This window comes from Rhinatrema bivittatum, chromosome 8 (genome assembly GCF_901001135.1).
Source record: "Rhinatrema bivittatum chromosome 8, aRhiBiv1.1, whole genome shotgun sequence".
Lineage (NCBI taxonomy): Eukaryota > Metazoa > Chordata > Amphibia > Gymnophiona > Rhinatrematidae > Rhinatrema > Rhinatrema bivittatum.
This window is the reverse complement of record NC_042622.1, coordinates 175,022,579-175,043,391: the sequence shown is the minus strand read 5'-3', so window position 1 is coordinate 175,043,391 and position 20,813 is coordinate 175,022,579. Positions and strand designations below refer to the sequence as shown.

At 42.6% G+C, this 20,813-nt stretch overlaps 1 protein-coding gene across 2 annotated transcripts in view; it reads right to left on the bottom strand.

Moving 5' to 3' along the window:
• The window catches only part of VMP1 (vacuole membrane protein 1), a 188,373-nt gene that overhangs the window by 32,542 nt on the left and 135,018 nt on the right, over positions 1 to 20,813 (bottom strand). For both annotated transcript variants that reach the window (XM_029611543.1, XM_029611542.1), the window contains one exon: positions 6,820 to 6,881. In XM_029611543.1, the coding sequence (XP_029467403.1) occupies positions 6,820 to 6,881 (62 nt within the window). The remainder of the gene's footprint in view (positions 1 to 6,819; positions 6,882 to 20,813) is intronic.

Sequence of the window (20,813 nt, the reverse complement as noted above, 5' to 3'; positions counted from 1 at the left end):
AAAATGAAAAGAAAAAAGGTTGGAGCCATTTTTCAAATAAAGCCTATAAAAATCCACTCCTACATAAAAGACATGTTTAAAATGTTTTATATGCTGTAAGAAAGAAGCAATAATAAAGAGAGAAAAAGCGAGGGAGGAACGGATGAAGTAATCCTGCAGACAGTGCTTGGGAAAACTCAAGGAAACCGGAACATTCCGACTTCTCTCTGTCTCTTGAGAACATTGTTAACCCATGATATCATCCAACTTAATTTAAAAAAACAAATCTTACTTCAGTCTTCTTCAAGCATGCTAAAATTTCAACTGATGCACAGACTATCTGCAAAGGTGCTAAACTACAGAGAAAATGTAAACCCCCCCCCCCCCCCCCCCGTTCTGAAGCACTCGCCTCACACCTCAGGCCTAATAAGCTATTCAGCCAGCACTGCAAATCCCTAAACCTCTGCTAGAGAGCCAGCTCTGAACAGACCTAAGGTTTATCTAGGAAATGAAAGATAGAATGGTGTGGGAAATGCACCGCAAGCCAGGGTGGAGGAGAGGTCACATGCCTTTCACATCAGCTAGATCAGGACATCCCCTTGCTACACAGATGAAGCAGATGCTGCCTTTAGTATTTTAAGTCTCAGTAGTACTAGGTATGGATAAGCAGGGCCAGTGGCAGGCTCGCCTTTATTAAATCCCTCCACCATGAGCCCAAGCCTCTCTCAGAGCACATCTGTGCTGAAATGCTACAGCAGTGACGACAATTGTTAACTTGTCTCTTCATGAGAACCTCTTCATGCTCTGTATCACTGTACCACCCAGCAACATACTCCCATGGGGGAGGGGGTCCTACTGCTCATCTCACTGCTGGAACTTCAATTGGGAATTCCCTAATGCAAACTCCTGAGGTAGCCAGCTTTATTCCTCATGTCACACAAAGATAACTGCCAAAAACGGCTCTCAGTTGGAGGCTGCTGGTATTTGAGCTTTCCATAATCAAGTATGCAGTCACTTCCCGCCCCCCCCCCCCCAAATATTTACAAAGTGATTCACGAAGAAAGACTACCAAAAATTCTCTTCCTTTACTCTTAGAAAGAAAGGAAACATTTTTCTACATCACTTAATAAATGTGCAGAATGGACAAGAAAACGAGAACTGCATCTCTGGTGTGGGCTGAAGTCAATAAGAAGTAGGCCCTAGAAAACACAATCTACTGAATGCAAGATGATGTTCCACCCAGAACTAGATGAGCCTACTGATGAGCCACGGTGCACAGGTACACGTGGATCTGCAACGACATTCACCCTTGACGGAGTCCTTGTGTTCCCCCCTGACATGGGCTGAAAATTTGATGTGGATGGGATATCAAACACAAACGTATTAGGCACACACATACAGCAGCAACCTCGCCTTCTGTCCCTTCGGAAAGCAGGCTAAGGAAAGAATAACTTAATTTAAAAAAATGCACTATTCCTTTCAGAACTGCACATAAGGGGAAGCACTAATGTCTCTCACTCTAAGCTGAGGACTAGGGATCAGGACTGCAGAGTGTATTTCAGAAGCTCTCTCCAACACTGCCCCAGCCATGTTTGTCTCATTTGCCAACTGTATTCCATAATACAAGTCTTGTTGCTACTTTATTAAGCAATGTTAACACTGATGGGACTCTAATCATCACAAAATCTAACATCTGAAGATCTAAATCAGTTCCTATGCAGACAGGTGAAACAGATGGCAGGAAACCATACAGCAATGTAGAAATGCACTTTGAGCGCACTGACGGGGAAGTTGGAGATGTTGCATTACTGGTCTTGGACCATACAGATTCAATAAACACAACTCACAAGCATTAGAAGAATGCCAGAACACTGGTTGCCCTGCGGAAAGTCTCAGCTCAGTTGCACAAGAACAGAAGATATGCCATGTTGGGTCAGACCAAAAAGGCCAGCATTCTGTCTCAGGCATGGCCAGTCTGGATCTCTAGGGAGTACCCGTCACATCCATTTCTTGTTACTTACTCCCAGGGATAAGCAGTGGCTTTCCCAAGTCTACCTGGCTAGTAAATTGTTTGACATTTCCTCTACGAACTTGTCCAAACCCCCGTTTAAACCCCTTGACCACATCTGGCAAGAAACCCCAGCCCTTTTCTAATTTGATTTAAATCTTCTTCCTGCTAGTTTCATGGCGTGTCCCCTAATCCTAGTGCTATCCGAAATGAAAAAGAACTGTCCCCTCTTTGCCTGTTCTACCTCGCTCACATTAATATAAAATCTATCGTATCTCTTCTCCGTCATCTCTTCTGCCTAACCTGTTTAGCCTTTATTCACAATGGAGCCACTGCATCCCGCTTTATCATTTTCATTGCCTCTCTAAATCTTTTCAAGCACCACAGATTGATCGAGGCATAGTTACATCCTATTTTTCATTCCTTTCTGAATAACTCCTGTCTGCCTGCCGCCACACACTGAGCCGAGGATTTTAACGCATTGACCACAATAACTCTAAGAAAACTTTCCCCTCAGTGGCGACTCCTAATACGGGACCCAGCATTGCATACCTCTAGCTTGGATTATTTTTCCTGTGCACATCACTTTGCACTTGCCCACATAACGTTTCATCTACCATTTAGATGCTCAGCTCCCCAGTCTGGCAAGTTCCTTCTGCAGTCCCTCACAAATGTGCTTGTGACTTCACTTTGAATAATTGGGTGTCATCTCCAAATCTGACCACCTCACTCACAGTGCCCTTTTCCAGATTATTTATGTAAACGTTTAAAAAGCATTGGTCCCAATACAGACTGCTGGGGCACTCCACAAATCCTCCCCTCTTGACCTCAGGTTCCCTTTACAATTATATTCATCTTCCCGCCCGTTGAGAGCTGCCCAAAAAGGCTCTCTAAAAACACCTCCATTCAAATCATTGTCAAATAAAAGAGCCTTCTCCACAGTCGGCCCGAATCATTGGAACTCTCTCCCTTCAGAACTTAGACTTGAACATTGTCCAATTACTTTCAAAAAAAGACTCAAGACTTGGCTCGTCACCCTAGCCTACGCCTAATTCGGACTTCATCCTTCCTACACACCTGATACAAATTATCATGTTTTTTCACTACCAAACCACCATAGATTTATTCTCATAATACTCTAGTCACATTTAATCGCCTGTTACATGTTTGACTACCAATCTTTACTAACTCTGTTACTTAAGGATTCTATGTCATTTTGAGTTTAATTGTTTTTATATCCCAGTTCTTATTTCCTGTTCTCTGTAAGACTCACGTTAGTCATTTCAATAGTTGTCTGTAAACCGAAGTGCTTAGTGATTTTGTCTCTAGAACCTCGGTATATAAAAAATGTTAAATAAAATAAAAATAAATATCCACTTCTCTTCACTGGGAAAAACTGAACATTGAGTCACAGCCCATTTCCTATATTTCAGGTAGTTACCAGTCCACTACAGGCCATCACCTCCTATCCAGTGACTTTTTAAATTTCATGAGCAGCCTCTCATGAGAGACTTTGTTAAATGCCTTCTAAAAATACAGATACACTGCATTGATTGGCTCATCTGGTTACACTTTCAAAGGAGTTTTAATAGCTTGGTAAGGCAAGACTTCCCTTTGCTGAATCTGGGTTGGCTCTTCTCCATTAAGCCATGTCTAGATGTCCAATAATTCTGTACTCAAGAATAGCTCCTACTGTTGTCTACTGGAGCCCATTATAAAAAAAAGTGGCATTAAACTGGTTACTTTCCAGTCTTCACGCACAGTGGCTAATTTTAATTATATGTTTCAGATTGCTTGTAAGAGGCTCATTTTCATATTTTAGTTCTTTTAAAACTTTGGGATGAACATCTGGACCTAGTGATTTGTTAATCTTTAGTTTGTCAAGTTGCTTTATTACACATCTTCCAGTTTCACAGCGATTTGCTTCAGCTCCCCTGAATCATCACCTTCAAAAGACAGTTACAGGTGTGGGTATCTCCCCCAACATCCGCCTCAGAAAAAAAAAAGAAAAAAAGTAAAAAAAAAAATAAATTATTTTTCAAAACTTAGCACACAATCAAGTTGTGGAATTTGTTGCAGTGACCTGTCCTCACCCCCTTCCTAGGGTGGCAAATGTTTACATGGACACCCGACTAAACTTTATGCTTTGGGAGAGGGAGGTTATAGCTACTGTCAGTTGTCAATCCACTCATTACTTGGCTTCCAAGCACCCCCCTCAATATACTTTGTTTTATAAATTTTATTTCAACTATCCTCATAAAGACATCAACCGCATCCTCTCTCATGCAGTTTTGCTCTCTATCACAACTAAAGCCAAATATACACCCACCTCCATACTTCCCCATAAACACACAGCCTCCTCTTATACACACCCCACATACACACACACACCCACCCTCCCAAATGCACCTCCTCTCTCATACGCACATGCACACTCAGAAGCGCACAACCTCTTCTCTCATACGCACATGCAGATGCCCAAACGCACAACCTCCTCTCTCATACGCACATGCACACTCCCAAATGCACAACCTCCCTCTCTCATACGCACATGCACACTCCCAAATGCACAACCTCCCTCTCTCATACGCACATGCACACTCCCAAACACAGCCTCCTTTCTCAGACACAGGTAGTTCCACTCTCCCTTTCCTTAAAACCTTCCCAGCCTTTATATCTGTCTCCCTTGTGCCATCTGTCTCTCAATATGCCCTCCTGTTCCCTTGCTCCCCATGTGTCTATCTTCCTTTCCCTCCCCTTTTCTCTGTGTCCCCCTTTCCTCACCATGTAACTGTTTCTTTCTCCAACTTCCCCTCCTCTGTTCCTGTATCCCTTGGCTGGCTGGCTGCAGCCCCTCTCTCGAGTCTTGGCCCAGCACTAAGTGAGGGAGGGACCCAGAGGGTGATTGCTGCAGAGATCTGTGGAGCCACTGGGAACTGAGGCCTGTGCTATGTCCCGCCTCCTCTCCCCATGCCACCCCCCATCCAATCACACCACAGGAGAGGAGACAAGCGGGCAGGGAGCACAGCTCAGCTCTGTCTTTTCTTGTAACCAGGAAGCTGTGTGAAAGAAGAGGAGCCTCCCTCAAAATACAGATTTTCAGTGTCCGGTCAGTACTTCTAACCGGGCACTGTACAGCACTTCTGAAAACCTGGCTGTCCAATCCAAAACCAAGCAGTTGGAAACCCTGCCCCTTCCTCCCCAAGTTCATCTAGTGGTCCAACTGACTCCTTCACAAGCGTCTTGCTTTTGATATACTTGAAAAAATTTAATATTAGTTTTAGTGTCTATGGCAAGTTTCTTCTCAAATTTTCTTGGCCCATGTTACTGTTTTACACCAAACCTTCCACTGCTTATGTTTTTCCCTATTTTCAAATTGACTGCATTAGGATCACTACTGCCAAGCAGCTCCACTGCCTTTATTCCTTCTATCAGGTTTTATGTTCCACTGAGAACTAGATCTAAAGCAGTTTCCCCTTCTTATTGGCTCCAGGACTAACTGCTCCATAAAGCAATGATTAATGACATCTAGAAACTTTACCTCCCTAGCATGTCTTGATGAGACATTTATTCAATCATTAATGTAAATCTCCCATTATAACTGTACTGCCAATTTTAGCATCTCTCAGGTTTTTTTGCTTTTTTTGTCCTGTTCAGGCAGATGGTAGTGTATCCCGACTGCTATAATCTTCCCCATCACACACGGAATTTTTATCCCTAAAGATTTCAGAGTGCAGTTTATTTCCTGAAGAACTTTTATCCTCTGCGATTCTATGCTATCCTCCAATTTGGTCTGCCCAGTCACTTCCATACAGTTTGTATACTGGAACAGCAGTGTCCCATTGGTTATTCTCTTACCATCAGGTCTCTAAGATACCTATTATGTCTATATCCCTTTAAACTCTCTCATCATATTTTTTTTAGACTTCTGGCATTTACATTCAGACAGTTAAAAGACTGCTTTTTATTTCTACAGACAATCCGATTATTAGCAGTTGATACAAGTAATTTGGAATAATTTATATTTGTCTACTCTGTATTTAAATTCATCTGAGCTGCTTCAGCCCGTACTACAATTTCTATCGGGATACTATCAAAACAGGAACTTCAGAGCATCTTTAAGAGACATCATACCCGAATCATGCATTCTTCAGCAACTGTCAATTTTCCTCCATGAACTAGTTTATAAGGTGCTCTCTCTCCTTTTTAAATGTTAGCGACAGCTGCCTGATTCCACCTTGGTTAAGGTACATCTCTCATCTTTCATAATAGGCTTCCCTTCCCCAAAATGTTTCCCAGTTCCTAAGGAATCTAAAACCCTCTTCCCTGCACCTTTGTCTCATCCATGCACTGAGTCATACATTTTCTAGTGGCTGAAGGGCATATCTTTACAGTATATATAAAGCTGGCAAGATATGGAGTGTGAATGCAGGATTCTTCATATTTGATAGACGCTGCCCACTGTGAGCAATTGTGATGCTGGTGACCCATGCCCTCTTACTCCACTCTCCAAACTGATTAGAAGTAGAAGACAAAACATGCAATGCTTTCCATTCAAACAGCGGGGAGAATTACTGGCATGGCTAGTCTAGCTTGTTTCTGTTGGGAGCTACCGTATGACATCGTGTTACTCTGAAGTAAACTTATTCTATGGTATTTTCATCAGCACTGTAAACCAACAAGCTGAAGTCTCAAGTCAATGTTATTCCGTTACTTGAGGTAAAGAGCCCAAACCAGTGAAAACAAAAATCCCAGAGCAAGCAAGTCATCCTGTTCCGCATGCTTCGTCAACAGGGAAATGAGGTTTTGCCTCTCCCAAACCAGTTACTCACCCGATTAGGGACACAATCTGCTCCACTATGTGCTTGCTGAACGTGATGATAACAAACAGTTTCTGTAGAAAACAGGAAAACATCGCTTAAAAGGGATATTTCATCAAAAGGGAAGCAAAGACAATGAGTGTAAATTGAGGCTGGTTTCCAGCACAGAGTGAGGTGACTACTACTCCACTACTAGGCAATTTCAGAAGCAGCCAGCAGTTTTCATTGTTAAAATAAAAGAAAATATTTTGTTTACAGTATAAACTATCAACAGCAGAAAGTATTAAATAAAGGCATTTCCTGGCACGCACTAACCAACTGGAAAAATTCCTTTTTGGGCCCTTAACAGCTAGGAAATACTTGAGTTAGAGGTCACCGTTATAAACCATTTTGTACCAAGCCAGATGTGAAAAAAAGTGAACTTTTTCTGTAGGAAAGATGAGGCACTATAGTGATTTTTGTTTGCTTACTGGTACCCTTCTTTTCCTTATCATTAAAACCAGTACTTGAACCACTCAAAGCAGCATAAGAACATAAGAAATTGCCATGCTGGGTCAGACCAAGGGTCCATCAAGCCCAGCATCCTGTTTCCAACAGAGGCCAAACCAAGCCACAAGAACCTGGCAATTACCCAAACACTAAGAAGATCCCATGCTACTGATGCAATTAATAGCAGTGGCTATTCCCTAAGTAAACTTGATTAATAGCCATTAATGGACTTCTCCTCCAAGAACTTATCCAAACTGTTTTTGAACCCAGCTACACTAACTGCACTAACCACATCCTCTGGCAACAAATTCCAGAGCTTTATTGTGCGTTGAGTGAAAACGAATTTTCTCCGATTAGTCTTAAATGTGCTACTTGCTAACTTCATGGAATGCCCACTAGTCCTTCTATTATTCGAAAGTGTAAATAACCGAGTCACATCTACTTGTTCAAGACCTCTCATGATCTTAAAGACCTCTATCATATCCCCCCTCAGCCGTCTCTTCTCCAAGCTGAACAGTCCTAACCTCTTCAGCCTTTCCTCATAGGGGAACTGTTCCATCCCCTTTATCATTTTGGTTGCCCTTCTCTGTACCTTCTCCATCGCAACTATATCTTTTTTGAGATGCGGCGACCAGAATTGTACACAGTATTCAAGGTGCGGTCTCACCAGGGAGCGATATAGAGGCATTATGACATTTTCCGTTTTATTAACCATTCCCTTCCTAATAATTCCTAACATTCTGTTTGCTTTTTTGATTGCTGCAGCACACTGAGCTGACGATTTTAAAGTATTATCCACTATGATGCCTAGATCTTTTTCCTGGGTGGTAGCTCCTAATATGGAACCTAACATCGTGTAACTACAGCAAGGGTTATTTTTCCCTATATGCAACACCTTGCACTTGTCCACATTAAATTTAATCTGCCATTTGGTTGCCCAATATTCCAGTTTTGTAAGATCCTCCTTAATATATCACAGTCCGATTGTGATTTAACTACTCTGAATAATTTTGTGTCATCCGCTAATTTGATAACCTCACCCGTCGTATTCTTTTCCAGATCATTTATATATTAAAAAGCACCGGTCCAATTACAGATCCCTGAGGCACTCCATTGTTTACCCTTTTCCACTGAGAAAATTGACCATTTAATCCTACTCTCTGTTTCCTGTATTTTAACCAGTTTGTAATCCACGAAAGGACATCGCCTCCTATCCCATGACTTTTTAGTTTTCGTAGAAGCCTCTCATGAGGAACTTTGTCAAACGCCTTATGAAAATCCAAATACACTACATCTACTGGTTCACCTTTATCCACATGTTTATTAACCCCTTCAAAAAACATGAAGCAGATTTGTTAGGCAAGACTTCCCTTGGGTAAATCCATGTTGACTGGGTTCCATTAAACCATGTCTTTCTATATGCTCTACGATTTTGATGGTGAGAATAGTTTCCACTATTTTTCCCGGCACTGAAGCCGGATCGCCCCTGGAGCCTTTTTTAAATATTGGGGTTACATTGGCCACCCTGCAGTCTTCAGGTACAATGGATGATTTTAATGATAGGTTACAAATTTTAACTAATAGATCAGAAATTTCATTTGAGTTCCTTCAGTACCCTAGGATGCATACTATCCGGTCCAGGTGATTTGCTACTCTTTAGTTTGTCAATCTGGCCTACTACATCTTCCAGGTTCACAGTGATTTCATTCAGTTCGTCTGACTCATCACCCCTGAAAACCATCTCCAGAACTGGTATCTCCCCAACATCCGCATTAGTAAACACGGAAGCAAATAATTCATTTAATCTTTCTGCAATGGCCTTATCTTCCCTAAGAGCCCCTTTAACCCCTCGGTCATCTAATGGTCCAACTGACTCCCTCACAAGTTTCTTGCTTTAAATATATTTTAAAAAGTTTTTATTATGAGTTTTTGCCTCTATGGCCAACTTCATTTCAAATTCTCTCTTCGCCTGTCTTATCAATGTTTTACACTTAACTTGACAATGCTTATGTTTTATCCTATTTTCTTCAGATGGATCCTTCTTCCAATTTTTGAAGGATTTTTTTTTGGCTAAAATAGCCTCTTTCACCTCACCTTTTAACCATGACTGTAATCGTTTGGCTTCTTTCCACCTTTCTTAATGTGTGGAATACATATGGACTGCGCCTCTAGGACTGTATTTTTAAACAATGTCCATACCTGTTGAACACTTAACCTTTGCAGTTGCACCTTTCAGTTTTTTTCTAACTATTTTCCTCATTTTATCAAAGTTTCCCTTTTGAAAGTTTAGTGTTAGAGCTGCAGATTTACTTATTGTCCCCCTTCCAGTTATTAGTTTAAATTTGATCATGTTATGATCACTGTTGCCAAGTGGCCCCACCACCATTACCTCTCTCACCAAATCCTGCGTTCCACTAAGAATTAAATCTAAAATATTTCCCTCTCTTGTTGGTTCCTGAACCAATTGCTCCATGAAGCAGTCATTTATTACATCCAGGAACTTTATGTCTCTAGCAAGTCCTGATGTTACATTTACCCAGTCAATATTGGGGTAATTGAAATCTAGGACCAAAAGTACATGCTAGAGCAAACTGCACTTTGAGGCAATATCACATAGTACAAGAAGTGCAGGTAAATTGACAATCCTGACAAAGGACTCAAAACGGACTTCCAAAAGTGAAATGGGTTTTTATTAATTCATTAGGCAGCTCCACTGATTTAAATCGCAAGTAGCTTTACGGCGTCCCCCGACACGGTCCCGTGTTTCGCCTAGGGCTGCATCGGGAGGGCTCGCCAGCAGGAATTCACATATGAAATACTGAAATTAAATCAATCACAAGTCAGGATGCTATATAGGACTTACAACCGAAAAAGAAATACAAACAGGTTTAAACACCACTCTTACCTGACAGCTGATGTGCTTGGTTTTGACAGGGAGCGCGCTTACTCTGAACGCTGTCAGGTATTTAAAGAATGGCAATGGCGCCAAGGCTACAGGTGAACCAATGACGTGGGTATGATAGCCACGTTCATTGGTTCCCGTTCCTGTAGCTCGCCATAGCAGCATTGTGTGCGACCAAGCTTAACTGTGAGAGATCTAAGTAAATAGGAACCATTCTATCTCCCGATTAAGTCCCTTCGGAGTGACTGAGTCTAAAGTGAAAATCCACCTCTGTTCAATGCGGCCGAGCTGTTCAGCATAACAGCCACCGCGAGCAGGTCGTGGAAACACCTCAATGACACTGAATTTAAGGTCTGAGAGATTGTGACATTTTTTTACCCAATGGTCTACCAATGGTTCATTTTCTCTGGAGTGCCTGATGTTCGAGCAATGCTCTATAATACGTGTTTTGACCATTCTTGTGGTTTTTCCAACATATACTAATGGGCACGGGCAGGTGATCACATAAATGACCCCAGAGGTGGTACAGTCTGAGTATGAACGGAGATAAAAAACTCTTTTGGAGACCGGGTGGGTAAAAGAAGTGGCGGATGCTGTATAGGAGCACACCGTGCAATGGCCACAGGGATGGTGTCCCAGTATGTTAGATGGATTCTGTCGCTGTACAAGATCCGCGTGTACAAGTTTGTCTCGCAGATTCTTGCCTCTACGATATGTAAACCGTAGGGGACCAGGAAACACCATCTCCATGGACAGTGCACGCCAGTGTCTGCGAATCATGGTGGTAATTTGTCTGCTTAAGGTAGAGAAGGGCAGGATGCAGTTAATGACCGGGGTGTCAGAACGGGAGGCAGGAAGAAACAGCAGATCTCGGTTAGTGAATAATGCACGTTTCATGGCTTGTCTTACCACCCGCCTGGGATACCCTCGAGATAGAAAACGTGCTGACATGATTTCAGCTTGATCTATAAATTCTTTTCGAGTGGTACACAGCCTGCGCAGTCTAAAGAATTGCCCCGTTGGGATGTTACTTCTTAGGGTACTCGGATGGCAGCTCTGGAAAGCTAATAACGTGTTTCTATCTGTGTCTTTACGATGAATTGTGGTCTGGAATTGATCATTATGGACTGAAACCGTGATGTCTAAAAAAGCAATCTGAGATTGGTGCCAGCAAAAATTAAATTGTAAATTAGAATCACGAGAGTTAAGCCAGTCCATAAACATGAACAATTGTATCTCAGTACCTCGCCAAACCAGAAAAACATCATCTATGTATCGTAACCAGGTTACAATATGTTGAAAGCCCTCTGAAGTATATACGAACCAGTCTTCGAACTCTGCCACAAAAAGGCAGGCAAGACTGGGGGCCATGGTGGCCCCCATCGCCGTGCCTTTCACCTGTAAATAAAAAGTGTCATGAAATCTGAAGTAATTTTGTGTGAGAGCTAAAGTTGCCAACGTGACTAACAATGAAGTGGGCACTCTCTGAGGATCCGTACGAGTATTTAAAACTGTTTCAATGACTCTAAGAGCAGCGGGTTGGGGAATATTAGTATACAGGGAAATAATATCTAGAGTGACTAGAAGGAACGGTTCAGTTGGGAACTGAATAGAGTGTAAAAGAGTAATGAAATGTGCCGAGTCCCTAATATATGAACGGATTCGAGGTACAAATGGCCTTAAAAAAAGGTCCACAAATTGGGACAGGGGTTCCAATAGAGAGCCGATGCCAGCCACAATGGGACGTCCAGGGGGGTGTTGAGGGTCCTTATGAAGCTTAGGAACCGTATAGAACACTGGCGTAATGGGGTGTTGGGTTATCGTAGAGGCAAGAATCTGCGAGACAAACTTGTACACGCGGATCTTGTACAGCGACAGAATCCATCTAACATACTGGGACACCATCCCTGTGGCCATTGCACGGTGTGCTCCTATACAGCATCCGCCACTTCTTTTACCCACCCGGTCTCCAAAAGAGTTTTTTATCTCCGTTCATACTCAGACTGTACCACCTCTGGGGTCATTTATGTGATCACCTGCCCGTGCCCATTAGTATATGTTGGAAAAACCACAAGAATGGTCAAAACACATATTATAGAGCATTGCTCGAACATCAGGCACTCCAGAGAAAATGAACCATTGGTAGACCATTGGGTAAAAAAATGTCACAATCTCTCAGACCTTAAATTCAGTGTCATTGAGGTGTTTCCACGACCTGCTCGCGGTGGCTGTTATGCTGAACAGCTCGGCCGCATTGAACAGAGGTGGATTTTCACTTTAGACTCAGTCACTCCGAAGGGACTTAATCGGGAGATAGAATGGTTCCTATTTACTTAGATCTCTCACAGTTAAGCTTGGTCGCACACAATGCTGCTATGGCGAGCTACAGGAACGGGAACCAATGAACGTGGCTATCATACCCACGTCATTGGTTCACCTGTAGCCTTGGCGCCATTGCCATTCTTTAAATACCTGACAGCGTTCAGAGTAAGCGCGCTCCCTGTCAAAACCAAGCACATCAGCTGTCAGGTAAGAGTGGTGTTTAAACCTGTTTGTATTTCTTTTTCGGTTGTAAGTCCTATATAGCATCCTGACTTGTGATTGATTTAATTTCAGTATTTCATATGTGAATTCCTGCTGGCGAGCCCTCCCGATGCAGCCCTAGGCGAAACACGGGACCGTGTCGGGGGACACCGTAAAGCTACTTGTGATTTAAATCAGTGGAGCTGCCTAATGAATTAATAAAAACCCATTTCACTTTTGGAAGTCCGTTTTGAGTCCTTTGTCAGGATTGTCAATTTACCTGCACTTCTTGTACTATGTGGTAATTGAAATCTCCCATTATTATTGCACTGCCAAATTGGTTTGCTTCCCTGATTTCTCTTAGCATTTCATCATCTGTCTGAGAAAGTTTCATTGCATTTAAAATGGGAAGGATTTATAGTCAAATTCTATAATCTAAATAAGCAAACTAGTATTAGAGTTTTGGGAAATCCAATAGCACCAGTAGTACAATATGACAATCACACAAGTTAAATTTGCTCATCTCATGATCACATCTTAGAGGTAACACTCTAACGAGAAGAGGTACCGTCCACAAGACATTACATTTACAGTCTATGTTCATTCTCTTTTATAATGTAGATGCCTACAAACCTTTTCACCAATTGATATTTAAATTTCTCAAGGAAACTCCTTAATACCTACAATACCTGAATGTAAACCAATGTGATCTCAGATCGAATGTCGGTATAGAAAATTAAATAAATAAATAATAGTGGCAACTCAAATGCTGTTCAGTCAATTCAGATCCAGGCTATGAAAAGGGTTGCTCAATTGCTAGGGAATTTCAATCTGTTGGACCCTGACTGGGACATCCGGGCTGCAGCATCTTCTAGAAGCAGGGAGACCCTGTATCCTCTGCAGGGTGAACTGTTCTGTTAACCGGTAAAGGAAGCCACACAGGAGGGGGCGATATTCGACCTGCTATTTACCAGGGGGGAGACCGTTTCTGATGGTGTAGGGGACAATCATCTGGGATCCAGTGATCACCGGGTGGTGTAGGTCAGTACTAATGTGTGGATGAAGGTTCAATTCAAAGGCGAGGGTCCTAGACTTCATGAAAACTAGCTTTGTTAAAATGGGGGAGTCCCTCAAGGCATCATTAGCTGAATGAGAAAATATAGGGAAAGTAGAAGAGCAGTGGGCAAAATTAAAAGGAGAAATAATAAGGCCAGCTAACTTTTTTTTTAGGAAAGTAAATAAAGAGAGAGAGAAAAAAAAAAAAAAGAGGCCACTGTGGTTTATTATAAAAAGTAGCTGAAAAGGTAAGGGAAAAAAAAAAGGTTAGCATTCATCAACTACAAGAGATCACAGAAAGAGACAGGTGACAATATCTGGAAAAGTAGTCAGGAATGCAAACATTAAAATGGAAGAAAAGAAAGCAAATACAGTAAGAAATGAAAGGGAGGGGGACAAGACTTTTTTTTTTTTTTAAAAGACATGTTAGAGATAGGAGGAAGTGCAAAAGTGGCATCGTGAGATTCAGAGGAGGAATATGTAGAGGCTGCTAAGAAAAAAAGCAAAATTGCTTAAATATTTTAAATTCCATGTTCACTGTGGAAGGGCCTGGAACAAGACCACATAAAACATAGAAAAGATTGGAAGTGAGGTAAACCTCAATCAGTTTTCAGAAAAGTGTGTTCATGAGGAGCTAATTAAACTTAAAGTACAAAAAGCGATGGGGGGCTGGATGGGATACAGCCAAGGGTATTAAGGGAACATAGGCGTTCTTGCAGCTCCACTGCAGAGCCACAGCAAAGGCAGTTTGACACCTATGGTGAAATTCAAGAGGTGCGCCTTCACCCTGTGTACAACATACAAACTAGAACAGTATTTCTCAACCAGTGTGCCGTCATACATGATCAGCTGTGCATGGAAAAGTCTCCACTACCTGATACTCAGCACCTTACAAGGAAAGGGTCACTAGCAGGGTCTCTTAAATGTGCAGAAGCTCCTTTCTGAGAACACGCAGAGTCAAGCATGCCTCTCTTTCCTAGCTACTGCATGAGCTTCAGAGTGTGGGAATTACCAGGAGGCATGCAGGCCACAGATATCTGGGCCGCGCTTTGTGCAGCATACATGTTGCACACAGTGCCTCTTTCTTAGAGAATCTTTCCAGCCTCTGACCTATCACCAGGTTGCGTGAGATGGGGAGAGAAAACATTGAGTGCTGAGTGTTGGAAGCAGCAGCAGTGGAGCTCTTTCAGCCACATCTGGCAGCTGAGGTAACTAACCGAGCTGGCTGTCCATACCATGCCCATATCTCCTTTCTCCTGCACTTGTATATAGGAGCTGGTCTACTGTGTCAGGTTAATGTGTCTTCCTGTCCCCTCTCTCCCTTTGTTTTAAAATGTGGGAGATTGGCGAGGCTCTCTGTGTTTCCCTAGATCTTCTTTTGGCCATACAAGTCCTTTTCATACCTGCACTGCTTGCTCCATGGTGTTAATATAGGTGTGCCTTGAGCTTGAAAAAGTGGGGATACACTGAGCTAGAAGACTTTGTTAAATGTTGTAAAAAAATCAAAACAAAAAACACCACCATTACTATTATAACCTAAAAGTAGACATAAGTGTGACCTTGGTCCCAAAAGTGTGACACCAGGCACCAAAACACCTTCCTACCGTATTAGGAAAACAGAACAAACCAAGGGGGTCATTCATCAAATCACATTAGGGCCTTATTGCGGGTGTTAGGGCCCTAATGCCCATGATAACATCATAATACATGCGATAAATAATGCAGATGCATATTCAAATTCGAAAAATTAAGTCAAAAGGGAGGAGTTTGGCGGAGTTTATGAAAATGAGGCGTGTTTAACATTGCGTGCAATAGCGTAATGCACATTATTGTGCTGGAAATAACTACACCTTTACTCCTGGTGTTATGCTGTGCGATTTGAGCAAGCCGGGATTTGCGCTAAATATTGCAAACCCCATTTTGGGTGGGAGAGGGGAAGAGAGGAAGAAGGGAATAGGGGAATAGGGGAAGAGGAAAAGAGGGGAAGTGGAGAGAAAGTGAGAGCCTCTAGGGAGGCATACATATTAGTCAACATTTTATACACCACTCTAAGAGGGTCAACTAGTAACTCAAGGTGAGGTTTTGGGGGCAGTTTTACACGCATAGTCAGAGGTATGAACGGCACAGTACACATCAGTGAAGGTGCTATCAAGCTAGATCAAGAGCACATTGTACAAATCTCATCTTTGTGTACCTTTCCTCACTCCAAATCACATCAAATCTTCACTGATGTGTACTGTGCTGCTCGTACCTCCGACTGTGCATGTAAAACTGCCCCCAAACCCTAGACCACCACCAAAACCTCACCCCGAGTTACTAGTTGACCCTCTTACAGTGGTATAGTTTACTTATATGAGAGCCTTATAAAGAGTCTCTCTTTCTCTTAAAATGTGGAAATAAATTTATCACACCCGTGATATTTGCAATGCTCGTCGCAATAAAATACCTATGCGATGCGGTAAAATAGCATGCGTTGCAGTATCTCAAAGATTACCCTAACCACACCCCCTTTTTTTTTTTTTTTTTTTTTAAATCGCAGGCACTATTCATGCAAAATTTAAAGTAAAATGATGAATCTAAGTCCAAGCTGCTAGAAATCCTTACACAGAAACTACACATTAGCAGAATCTCTCACTTCAATCACACATACAGAACACAGACATATACAGAAAATATAGAATAGAGAGACCATAAAATATAAATAGAAATGTACAGACAAACTGAACTGGAAATCACAACAAACCATATTCTGTATGCAGTGAACAATGGAAAACAGAAATATTGCCAGTCTTCATAAAACATCAAACCGTACAATCACAAAATATAAGCCATTAACAATAGTAAAACCATACCAAAAAAAAATAAATAAATACTGTATTTTTCACTCCATAAGACGCACCTGACCATAAGATGCACCTAGGATTCAGAGGGGGAAAATTTAAAAAAAAAATTTTTTTTGTGCTAAACCGGCTCTGTCCCCGGGCGTCTGTGCATCTTATGGAGCAAATTAGGGGAGTGCATAACTTTTTTTTTCTCCCCATTTTGTTTTTGGGTCTGGGGAGGGCCATTTTGTCCACTCCCCGGATCAGAAAACTTTTTTCTCTGGGAACCCCCCCCCCCCAAAAAAAACAAACAAACCCATCCCAACCCTTTAAATTAACAACCCCCCACCCTCCTGACCCCCCTCAAGGCCTGCCAAAAGTCCCTGGTGGTCCAGGCGTGATCTCCTGGGCTTGGGCCATCGGCTGCCAGTAATCAAAATGGCCCTTTGCCCTTACTATGTCACTGGGGCCGACCAATGGCCGCGGTAGCCCCTGTGACATAGTAAGGGCAAAGGGCAGTCGGTTGCCAGTAATCAAAATGGCGCCGACGGCCCTTTGCCCTTACTATGTCACAGGGGCTACCGCGGCCATTGGTCGGCCCCAGTGACATAGTAAGGGCAAAGGGCCGTCAAAGTCATTTTGATTACTGGCAACAGACTGCCCTTTGCCCTTACCATGTCACAGGGGCTACCGCGGCCATTGGTCAGCCCCAGTGACATAGTAAGGGCAAAGGGCCCTCGAAGCCATTTTGATTATGGCAGCCGACGACCCTAGCCCAGGAGATCGCTCCAGGACCCCGGCTGGACCACCAGGGACTTTTGGCAGGTCTTGGGGGGGTCAGAAGGGTGGGTGGTTGTAGTAAATTAATTTGGCAGGTCTTGGGGGAGTCAGGAAGGTGGGGGGGGGGGTTAGATTTTTAGGTTTTTTTATTTTTTTTTTTATATTCGCTCCATAAGACGCACATACATTTCCCCCCCCCCACACTTTTGGGGGGAAAAAAGTGCTTCTTATGGAGCGAAAAATACGGTATCTCAAAAGAGCTGATTAAAAGATCATCATCTGATTATTAAAAACCCATTAAAGAAATTCCCAACTTTCCATACTTGGGGAATTCCAGTCACCCTGAAATTGTTTTGGATTAGCATGGGAGATTTGTTAGTTACACACTCACAATCCATCTGTCACTTTTCCCCTTCTCTACAAGCAAAGGTAGCAGCAGCATATGCCTCCTCCTCCTTCACCCCCCCCCCCCTCCCCTGGCCAACAGGTGACTCCTTTGGGCAGTGGACGCCAACCCTGCTCTCCTTTCAGTGGTGCAAGTTGCCCTGCTTCTTCTCCCAAGGCCCTGCCTGCCATGCTGCTTCTTCTTGTGAACCTCGCTGCATACTGCTCCTCCTCTCAAGGCCCCGCCGGCCATGCTGCTTCTTCCAGCAGGGCCGCACTGCTCCTGTTCCTGAAGCACCACTGGCCTGAGAGTGGTGAAAGGGAGCCAGGCATTCTCTAACACGGAACAGTGCTCCTTCTGCAGTGGCTGCACTATGATGCCCTTTGATAGTTGCGCTTATGGCCGGGGCTATATTGGCCATAGGCACACTGTAGCTCTGCTCTACTGGCTGACCTTTTCAATGCTTCTTTAGAATCGGGAATAGTTCTATAGGACTGGAGACCAGCAGATGTGATTCCTATTCATAAAAGTGGAAATTAAGGAGGAAACTGGGAGCTACAAGCTTGTTAGTCTAACCTATGTAGTGAGCAAGTTAAGGAAATTGTTGCTAAACCAGAGGACAGTGCAGTTTCTTGAATCCAATGGATTGCAAGACCAGAGGCAGCATGATTTTACAGGAGGGTAGGTCTTGTCAGGTGATTCAGATGGAGTGACCAGAGAGTTGAATCAGGGGAGAGCATTAGATGTACTGCACTTGATTTCAGTAAGGCCTTTGACACAGTTCCATACAGGTGACTTATAAATAAATTGAGCACCTTTGGTATGGGCCCCTACAGAAAACTGACCGGATGGTGGCAAATGGCATTCACTTCTAGAAGGGGGGCATTACTAGCAGGGTGCCTCTTTCCAACATTTTTGTGAGCAACATTGCAGGAGTGTCTGAAGAGGCCAAAATCTGCAACGGGAAGACAGACGAAAGATCAAGGAATGGTCTAGGTTCAGGCAGCTAAGATTTAATGCTAAAAAATGTTGACTTGTACAAAAAGCCATGGGAGCGCCATGGGTGAAATTCTTCTAAGCACAAAAGAAGAGGGGATCGGAGGGCGATTATAACTGATGATCTTAAAGTGGCTAAGCAGGTGGATGAAACGATGGAAAAAGCCAGAAAGAAGCTTGGCTGCATAGGAAGAGGAGTCATCAAAAAAGGGAAGTGACATTACCATTGTATAGGTCCCTTGTGAGACCTCATTTGTAATAACTGTGTACAATTCTGGAGACCACACTTACAAAAGGACATAAACCAGTTAAAGACAGTTCAGAGGGTGGCTACTAAAATGACCAGTGGGCTTCATTCTAAAGCATATGGGGACAGACTTTAAAGATATAAAAATGTACACCCTAAGGGTTTCCATGCACCGGATGTGAGCCTCGTTCAATGGAAAGGATGCTCTAGAACGAGGGGTCAGGGGATCAGGGTGAAAGGGGGTAGACTCAGAAGTAATCTTAAGAAATATTTTTTTATAGAGAGGATGCTGGATGCATGGAACGGCCTCCCAGTGGAGGTGGTAAAGACAAAAAAAACAGTATCTGAATTCAAGAGAGCATAGGATAAACACAGGGGATCTCTAAGGGAGTGATGGGAATTTTAAAGCCGAACTGATTGCGATGATGAGCAGACTAAATAGGCCATACAATCTTTTTCTGCCGTCAAGTTTCTATGTTTCTAAGTAAACATGAGCTGAACTCTCCACTTTAGATGGATTTTTTTTTTTCCAGCAGCCAAAGTTGAAGCCTTGATGAGTAACACTACTGTTCACAAGTATCAAACCTGGGCTAATTCATCCACTTTTGGGTCTGTTACCACATGTTCAGTGTACGCACCCATATTTCTCTTTAAAGTAGACAAACTATTAAAAAGTGTGTGCGCTATAGTATTGGCCACTTAAGTGCTAAAGTATACTGCTGACAAATTAAAAAAAACAAAACAATGACATAGGCTCTGAACATAATAGTAGCCCAATTGACAAAGGATGTCTCCTATCAACACAGAACAGGAAAACTCCCTTCATGAATCTGGTCACAGTGTTTCATACACTTACAAACAAAAATATCTTTCTGCTCTAAAAATAATGAACCCTGATTTGAGGATTTGCAACGCCTCCCATAAAAACTGTTTCAAATATATTAATTACAAACTGTGTAACCACAACAAACACTTTTGCTGGGGTTACAAGAGCCAGGCAGACAAAAGTGTGTGTATGAAAGGTAGGGAAAGTATTTGAGAATGTCTCATCTATGGTGAGATGCTGGGCGATGTTACTGTTGAAGTAACTAAGAAGCTATGCCATTTACTGCCTCACTGCACTCTGAAAGCTGGCTATTACAGCTGCAAACTACCGAAGCCACTGAAATAGCCATTCAGAGGCAGCAAACTGAAAGCTCGACCCCCAAAAAGTGAAGAACATCTCCTGGTTCATCATAATGTACCTTCAGTGAACACAAGCAGCACAACACACTTTGGAAAATGGCATGTCGTAAGCCGACGCCTGGCCTCAGAATAGCAATATTACTCAGAATTAGCAAGGTCTTTGCTTAAGGATGCACGCATGCTCCCTGCCTGGAGCCCAAGAGACAGGATTTGGAACATTCTAATCTTGCATATGCCCAGGTAGGCAAAGACCATTTTTACCGTACGCTCTGTAAAAACGACTAATACATTACCAAAGAAGGAGCGTTCTTTACGACTATGACATTTTTTCCATCTGGTGAGAACCCTAGGTGTGTAATTTGGTTAACCAATAATTTCTTGAGTGGTGTAGGCGGTAAACTTATGAGGCTGTAGCTAGTTTGGTTCCCCTGTGTTCTATATTTTTCAAAAATCACAAGAGGATGTTACTGTTCTGCTCACTAATTTATCAATACAGATACCTCATCATATTGATTAAATATCTTTATTTCATAAATTCTGTGTTCGCAATATTTTCACTGTATTCAAACCAACATACACACCTCATTCACACTGTGTTCTAAACAAAATAATTGTTTTAGG